Consider the following 9135-nt stretch of genomic DNA (forward strand, 5'->3'; position numbering starts at 1 on the left):
GTGTGTGTGTGTGTGTGTGTGTGTGTGTGTATGTGTGTCTGCATGTGTGTGTGTGTGTGTGTGTCTGCATGTGTGTGTGTGTGTGTGTGTGAGAGAGAGAGAGAGAGAGAGAGAGAGAGAGAGAGAGAGAGATCCCTCTGCTGTGAGAAGGTAATAAATGCAATACTTAACTGTATTTCTATAAAGGTTAGAAGGAAATTCTCATTTTGCTAAATGTTAAAGCTAATTAAGATGAACCATGTTTGATTATAAAAGCTAGTCTTCAACCCACATAAAAGAAAAATGATCCATACCTATTAAAATATTCACAGAGACCTCTTTTTTGTACCCCTGATAAATCAAAGACTTCTAAAGTAGAGCCATTCAAAATGTAATGACCTTACCAACAGAACTATAGAAACGGTTTAGTGATAACTGATGGTTTATTCAGAGTATTTCATAGATAATAAAATTTCTTTATAACTATATTGCTAACACATGTTTTACCTAAATTTGTTTTACAAAAAGTATTTCATTAAGGCCTGACACACAAAAAAAGGATTCTCTATAATCTCTGATTTTATGTCCTTAAATTCTTCTAAGTCAGTATGTTTACAATCACAGAATTTCTTCCAATGAAAGTGCTTTTTGATGCTAAGTCAAATGATGAGTGTCTAAGTCACTTCATGAAATAGATTTTTCCAAGGACAGGGCTCTGCCACCTGCCATGGTTTTTCTGATGGCATCTTTGACCTCCTTGTTCCTCAGGCAGTAGATGATTGGGTTGAGCATGGGAGTGAAGACTGCATAGATGGCTGAGATCAGCTTGTTAGAATTAAATGAAGCAATGGCTCGAGGTCGGACATACATGAAGATGACAGCTGTGTAGAAGATGACCACCACTGTGAGATGAGAAGCACAGGTGGAGAAGGCCTTCCGCTGCCCAGTGGCTGAGGGTATGTGCAGGACAGTAGAGACAATGAAGCCATATGAAAGAACAGTGGCTGAGAGTGGAAATACAAGGATGACAATAGCAAGGGCAAAATCTACTGTCTCAGCCATAGATAAGTGCATACAGGCCAACTTAAGGATGGGTGACACATCACAGAAAAAATGGTTCAAGACATTATTACCACAGAAGGCAACTTGTGAGATAAAGTACACCTTTGCCATGGAGATGGTGAAACCACTCACCCAGGAACTGATGGTCAGTTGAACACAAAATCCTGTGGTCATCATGACTGGATAGCGAAGAGGCCAACATATGGCTACATAACGATCGTAGGCCATGGCAGCTAAAAGTACACATTCAGTACAGGCAAGAGACATGAAGAAGTAAAGCTGAGTCATACAACCCAAGAAAGAAATGGTATTGGGGCGAAATAGGAATCCAGCCAGCATCTTAGGGACAGTGACGGATATATACCAGGCCTCCAGAAAGGACATAGTACTTAAAAAATAGTACATAGGCTTGTGCAGTGACCCAGTGACCCACACCGTAAGAATGATGACCACATTTTCCAAAAGCACAAACAGGTAAGTTACGAAAAAAATGAAGAAAAGCAGAGTTTGCAGCCAGGGGGCAGTAGGGAAACCCATGAGGATGAACTCACTGATGCTGGTGATGTTTTCCATCCACAAAGTTGGATCACCAAATGACAAAAGATTTAATGCTAATATCAGAAAACTCTAAGAGTAAGATCCATAAGAGTGTCCGGGGGCCATTAGGCTAGAGATTATTTTTATTAGTATAAAAATCTTACTCTAGATTCCTCATCTACCATGAGTGGGATGTGAGAAACAAGAAAGGCCACAGATGAGTCCAGAAAAGTAAAGACCTAAAACAAAGAACACAGTCAAGAACATTGAAACAGTATCATGAGGCCATATTTAAGGTTTAGGTCTTTGGATCTGAGTCAGGAGTGCATCTACAGATGGTAGTTGGGGTGAGCACTTTCATGCCAGTACATTCTCCTGTTTCAGAAGAAACTATGATGCAGGAAATCATGTGATTGGGGAAAGTTCTTAGGATGGTCTACCAGGCAATGTCAGGAATGAGGCAAATTCAAAATCTGGATAAAATAAAAGTACAACTACTGGATTAAAAACCCCCTGGTCAGGATAACTGGTGATTCTAGATTGCTGTATATATTTTGAAGACTCTAGTAATGCTTCCCTTCCTATATTTAGAGCAGTAGCTTTATTTTGCCTGCTCTTGGAACCCTTTTCTTCCCACTGGGTTGCCTTATCTTGCTTTGATATAAGGGTTTGTCCTAGTCTTATTGTAACTTGTTAGGCCATATTGGTTGATATCCCTGGAAGGCCTGCTTTTTTTCTAAAGAAAAATGAAGAAAGAGTGAATCTGTGGGAGAGGGGAAGTGTGTGTGTGTGTGTGTGTGTGTGTGTGTGTATGTGTGTGTGTGTGTGTGTGTGTGTGTATGTGTGTGTGTGTGTGTGTTTGGAGTGACAGATTTGGAGGAGTGTAGGGAGGGGAAACAGCTGTGGGGATGTAATATATGAGAGAAGAATACATTTTTAAAAACTAAATGAAAAGAAAAGAAAACTCCACACCTTTTGGATGGTGTATATTAATGAAAATAATAATCATTATGTATACTAGCAGAGAGAATAGTACATGAATGTGGGTGATAGATAGTAAATGCTCAAAACTATTGCTAGCAGCCCTCTATATACTCTGTTTCTGTAGACATGTGTACACATATACACACATATATATACACACACATGAACACCACACATTTTATAATTTATATAACATACAAATTCAAATTTATACTTTAGGCACAGTAAAATTCAATAATCATTGTTTATAATAAACTAGAACAATAATGAAAGTATGGATTTAATACATGCAGCTGATATGTTTATCTTTTAGTTTCTTTCCCAAAATTTCTTACTATACCACAGGTCTTAGCATATTTTTTCCTTCTTGTGTCAGGAAATTTTACCTTTTCACTTGCCAGCATCATTACTTTTATATCTCTGGGACATTGTGACATAAAAAAATGGTCACTTGAACATAAGAACCGCCACAGGAGGGACAATGAGAAGGGGGCTGATGCAGAATAAGGTGCCTATGTTGAACACAAGAGTGCTTCTTGTGAGAGGCGGATGGCATGGAACTTTGCTGTGCTAATTGGAAAAACATATAACTTAAGCCTGAATATCATTCACTGCTGTAAGTTTTCATTTCATGCTTTAGAATTATAGTTGACAATAAATAACTATAATCATGAGTATCAAAAATGTCAATAAAGGAGAAATACAAAATATGAATATATTTCTATACAAATGTGCACTTATACCATACCACACATTATTTAATTTCAAATTAATTTACCAACATAATTTATGCTTTCTGAAAACATAAGATTAAACATCAATATTGAAACAAGTATCGCTTGATTAATTCCAGTTCTTAACTGTAAATATTACTGCTTTAGATACAAGTTGAACACGGACTGCATTTGAGGAGCTTATTTGAGAAAAGAGGATTCAAGAGGTGAATTAAAAAAGGCCCTAGCTCTCCAGGGGATAATATGGTCTGAGGACACAATTACAATTTGAACAAACGTAGAAGCTGGCATCAAATTATAAGTAAAATTGACTAAAGATAAAAATCTTTTTAAAAAGCAGAAATTTACTCAAAATAAAAGGCAAAACTCAGAAAATGAGAAATGACACATAGAATGTTCTAAATGTCCATGAATTATTTCTCATTTTCATCATTTTTAAGTGATCATAAATTAGTTGGTTATTATATATTGGGATAATGGCTATAGTGAGGTTGAATTCAAATTTGACTTCTTTCTCTACCAAAAGAATTATTCTTTAATTAATTTTAATGACATCTCTCAGGAGAATTTTTTTACCCAAGATTTATACGAGAGGGAGAAGCACATAGCTTAGCTCTGAGTCATTATAAAGTAAGGTAGTAAAGGAATGTTTGCAGCTAGGTGCCCTTACCATGTCTGATTTTAGTGTACTTGAAACATATTGTATACACATGACAGGAGTCTACAGGGAAAACAGACCCAGTGGCTAGAGTCCACCAAAGCAATGAGGAAACACTCAGGAGTGTGACATATAGGTGAAAAGTGAACTCTATTCCATGACTTATTGCTTTATAACTTTATAAACCTCAACTGTCTAAGTCAGTTCACTCACTAGTGGAAAGGGGTTAGAGATCATAATTAGAGGTAAGGAGAAACTGTCAACTTTTTATTTAAAGGCCTGTCCTCCCCTGAATATTGTGGGTGGTACACAGCTTTAATCTCATTGCTCAGGAAACAGAGGAAGACAGAACTCTTTGAATTTGAAGCCAGCTATCTACATAGTCAGTTCCAGGTATGCTGATGCTAAATAGTGAGACCTAGTCTCATAAAAAGGGAAAAAAAGAAAGAAAATAAAAAAGAAAATATAAGGATGGAAAAGGGGTCATATTCCTCTGTTTGAGAACTAGAAAGGAGATAAACAACAAAATATTATAACAAGGTAGCTTACTAAAGGAGGGATCCAACATTCTATATAATTGATAGGATTTTATTATTTGAACTTAAATAGCTGAGCCCAGATGAGCAAAAAATGTATACAAGTGAATAAATAATACTAGGATCATTTAGTATCGTTTGAACCACATACCAATAGGGAGATTGATACAGAATTATTGCAAGTTTGAATCCAGGCTGATCTATACATGATGAGATCCAAACAGCCAGGGCTGTACAATGAGAGCCTTCTCAAAAGAAAAGCAAACAAAGAAAAAAGATGATGCAGCTTTACAGCTAAACTACAGTATATTTCAGGAAATAAATAGGCTGTCCCATCTCTTTTGTATATTAAATTCACTAGTTTTACAAATATTTACTGAGAACCTACTATGGGGCACACACTCTCTTGGACATTTAAGTGGCTCAGTTAGCAAGGTAGAGAAATCAGGTAAACTACCCTTCAGTAATTACATCATAAGGAAGAAAACAGGCAATAAACAGTAAATACACCATGTATAAAAATGTAGAAATGGAAAAGTTCTTAGGATAAATATGACAAAAAAATGGAAAAACAGGAGTGCAGCCGGTGGCAATACATTGATATTTTAAACATAATGGTAAGGACGGGTCTCATTAAACATTCATGAAGAAAGGAAAATATTGGTACGTGGCATCTCTATGGAAGTTATTTATAGACAGGAGATGTCATTTTAAAGACCTTAGAGAGATCCACAGAATGAAGGATTCAAAGAAACCTAGTTTGGTGAGAGGGAGCAGAGTGAATAGAGGAGAAATTGAATTCATAGCCATAAAGTGAAAGAGACTTGGCCATGAGCAGATCACTGTGTTCCTTCTAATGGGTGGTACACATTTGCTCATTTTATTTGTTTACTGAACTACTTTAGGGAGATTTTGAGCAGTTGAGATAGTTTATTCATAGACTTAGGTATGTGGCTCATTGTGCATTTACCTAGCATGTATAAGACTTCAAAAAAAATCCTTTCCTGCACACTTGAAAGTTGATCAATTGTGCCTTCCTAAAAGTAATCATCCTGTTCTTTACTGACCACATTTCTGTGTCTGCATTAGGATAGAGGATATCAATTAACCCCACTTGGCTTCCTTTTCTTCTACTGCTTTCTTTCTATGATTACTACCTTTCCAGAAATGTCCAAGTCTTTTCTATCTTAAGTTGTCAATTTGTAACAAGTATAGCTGTACATGCCTATAACTATATCACTCAGCAAATAAAGCAGAGACATAACGAATGCAATGACAGCATGAAAGTAAATGAAACAAGATGTTTTCCAATCATTGAACCCACCTTTTATTTTATCCTGCTTTGTGTTTACCTCTGTAATTGGAAGCAGTTGAAAACCAGAAACATTGTAGTTACTTAGCAAAAGGCCTGGAGAAAGAAGAGCCATCTGTAATAAGAATAGATCATGTTAGAATACCAAATATAGTGAGAGTTCAAGGTAACGATTGATTGTTCTTGTCTGGGGAGCTCAGAAAGCTTTCACTTGGAAGACACGGTTTGGACTGCATGAAGCATTGCAGAGTTTTGAAAGATAGATAACTACTGAAGAAAGAAAACCAAAACTGTAAATGTATATATTGAAGAAGTGGAAGTGGGTGATAGAGTTGGATTTTGAATGGAAATAATTAGACCAGAGAGGAGTGAAATGAACAAGGATGGAATGTGAGATTACATAGAATTAGCTCATTGTACACTTTCTTATGGAATCTACTAATTTTCTCACTTATAACAATAGATTCATGGATACCTGTTGTTACACTGACCCCATATAGGAAAAAAGGCTGAGTCTCAGTCACATAATCTCTAGTGTTGGCCTGTGCTTCCATTATTGTTGAGTTGTATGTTCATCTTAAAACCACTGTAGAACTGCATAGCTTCAAGCATCACCTAGATCTGTGTCCACAGTCCATCCCTCTGGTAGACGACCAAGGACCACATAAGGCTACTCTTCTACATTTTTACCTTGATGAATATTCACCAAGTTTTCTACCTTGCTTTTACAATCTTCATTCTTCATGGCAGCTTTTGGTCACTTCAAGATCATGTAATCTATAGTGATAACAACAACAATAATAATTTACTGTTTCTATCACATGGCAAAATATGTACCATTTCATTTCATTTCTAGATGTCATATCACTTAATTCTCACCATGCCATAATAAAGTAGCTATTATTGGTTCCCCATTATAGGTAATGGAGTAATTAATGTGACTAAATTCACATAAGTTCCAGAGATGAAGTTATAATGTAAGACTGTCATTCTTTAACTGTATAACAATAGTTCTTCAAATTTCCCCCCTTCTCCATATTTCCCACTCACTCCTAAGATAATTTTGTACCAATGACCTGATAACCTGGCTGATCCTTTATTCTGGTCATTAAAATGAGATTTTCTTTTTTCAAGCCCCTTTATCCAATTCTACATCTACAAATTGAACCTCTACACTAATGCTTAGCTTTGTGGTCAGTCTGAAGTTCTCGGTGTCTAAGATGTAATACCATACAGTAGTCGGACATGGCTTAAATTCTGCCACTTAAAAACATAAAAATAAACATATTCATATTATTCTTCAAAAAAAGAAAAGAAACTTTCAAGTTTACAAAACATTTAAGAACTCCTAACTAATGTTTATAATTTTCTTCTTTAAACATCATCTGAGTTTGCATGATCTCCCTTCCACAGAACAAAGACCTCTGCTCCAGCCAAGGGCTAGCTATGACCATCTACTTCATAACTCTGAAAAGTATTTGTTAGAATTGGAATGTTGGCTCAGAGAAAAACAGTGGCTCGCCTGCTAAGTCAGGAAAAAAAACCTGATGTAGCTGAATATGCTCCACGTGAGAAGTAGGTTTTCTGAAGAAGGGAGAAATGGTGAGATGAGACCTAGAGAAATACTACACAGGGAAGGATTTTGTTTACTCAGAGTGGAAGGCAAGATTAAAAAGAAAAGCTAAGGTGAAAGTCTGAGGAAAGAACAGAGTTCAGAGAAATGTTCTGGGCCTGTACAGATGCTGGCAGAGTATCTACTGATTATTTAAGACAATAATAAATACCATTTCTATCTGCAGTTTGAGTGACCTTGCCTAAATATGAATACGAACATGTACATTAAATCCATCTATTTCTTCCTATAGTCCCAAAATGGCTAAGTATGTCTCTGGCACTCAGTCCATATTCCTCTAAATTCTACTATTCTTTCTTTGCTAGCTACTCACCACAAGTTTGACTAACTCTGAAGAGTGTGACGATCTTCCTTATGTCACTCTTTATAATAATACAGTCACACATACTTTTCCTGGGGCCTGAAATTCTTTCTAATCAGGGCCTCTAGAAAAGCTTCTGTTCAAATATTATTCTGTCAAACCAACACTGGCCATCTATTTTCTTCCCCACTCCCTTCCCAGCCTCCAGACATTTTCATCTCAACCTCTGACTTTATAATATTTTGCACTTTCTAGCATTGAATGGTAACATTTTGTTTTGCTTACCTGTGTTTGTTAGATTTATAAACACCTTAAAAATACCAGTTTTCTCTGTTTTTACTTACCTTATCATCTCTATTACCTCTTGAAGTCCCTGGGTTATGTTTGACCCCTGATAAGCAAATTAGTTGTGAAATGCAATTAGACCAACTATCTCAACAAAGCACATCTCATTGATTCCTTTCTTTGCTGCCCTGTTGGAGCAAGTCATCTGAGTCTGGTTTAGAGATCTTGATTTGGTTTTCCACTTACCAGACTGATGGGCTGGTATCTTTGAGAACAAGAACTTTGTCACATATGAATCTTTGTCTTTACATCTGAAAGGGGTTGAAAACAAAAGGTAATAAAAAGGAAAAGAAATAAAGCAGCAGCTCTGGAATAGCCTGTACTGGATTGAGGAAAGTTATATGAAGCCCAAGAGTTCTACAGCTTTTATTCTTTTCCACTAAAAAACACTAGAGTCTAGAGCACAAGAAAATAGTAACTTACTCCGGTTTTGGCTCAAGAAAACGAAACATTACTTCAATGTGCATATATGAGAAAGACTGAACGTTAAAATATGTTCCTACTACTGGGCTTGTCTGATACTCCTAGAGGCCAGGATAGAAGAGATTTTTCTATTGTGATTTTTTTTCCCATCACTGTTCATTGCCTTTCCCAGTACTCTCGCACTCTTTCTCTGACTCTTGCTCTTGACCTATTTCTCTTCCAACAATCCCTGGTCTCCTTGGTAACTTTATATGTTGACTCCTCCCACTCTTTCATCCAAGCATACCTAGACCTGGATAGGTCCCAAGCCTCCTTCATTTTCCTCCCTCTTTGTGATAAAGTTACTATGTCTCCTCAATATATTAATATTATTTCAAATAGGATGCAGATGAGGGGATCAAAGCATACACAAAAGAATTTTATAGCATTTTTGATGCATAGAAGACTCCAGGAAGAAATGAAACTTTATACCTACTCCCTTTTACTAAGCATTAAAATTAGGCAACTGCACTTAGAGCTAGGAAAGTCAGCTTTGGAGATGAAGCAAATTTGATAGTTCTATTTTCTTTGTAGCATGATGTTGAGTCTCTCATCTTTAAAAAAAATAAATATCTTGGCTCTTCTTTTTAGA

The 9135-nt window shown here is 36.4% G+C and overlaps 1 protein-coding gene across 8 annotated transcripts; it reads right to left on the minus strand.

Annotated features, from left to right (window-relative positions):
- Window positions 1–403: 403 nt before the first annotated feature.
- Window positions 404–8731, minus strand: LOC117722555 (olfactory receptor 6B9). Of its 8 annotated transcripts, none has more exons than XM_076940156.1 (5): window positions 8505–8731; window positions 8268–8332; window positions 6521–6579; window positions 5815–5917; window positions 404–1817 (listed from the first exon to the last, which is right to left on the minus strand). In XM_076940156.1, exon 5 carries the CDS (start codon window positions 1612–1614, stop codon window positions 664–666), a length of 951 nt encoding a protein of 316 aa, XP_076796271.1. In that variant the 5' UTR covers window positions 1615–1817; window positions 5815–5917; window positions 6521–6579; window positions 8268–8332; window positions 8505–8731; the 3' UTR covers window positions 404–663. The 8 variants fall into 8 exon arrangements, with proteins under 8 accessions (XP_076796271.1, XP_076796275.1, XP_034377673.1 ...); XM_076940160.1 differs by having other exon boundaries at window positions 404–2051; XM_034521782.2 differs by having other exon boundaries at window positions 6493–6579.
- Between the last annotated feature and the right edge of the window lie 404 nt (window positions 8732–9135).

This window comes from Arvicanthis niloticus, chromosome 1, assembly GCF_011762505.2.
Source record: "Arvicanthis niloticus isolate mArvNil1 chromosome 1, mArvNil1.pat.X, whole genome shotgun sequence".
NCBI classification, from domain to species: Eukaryota; Metazoa; Chordata; class Mammalia; order Rodentia; family Muridae; genus Arvicanthis; species Arvicanthis niloticus.

Excerpts from the sequence above, each read along its gene's own strand:
- LOC117722555 (XM_076940156.1), bottom strand. The coding sequence starts at position 1,614 with ATGGAAAACATCACCAGCATCAGTGAGTTCATCCTCATGGGTTTCCCT.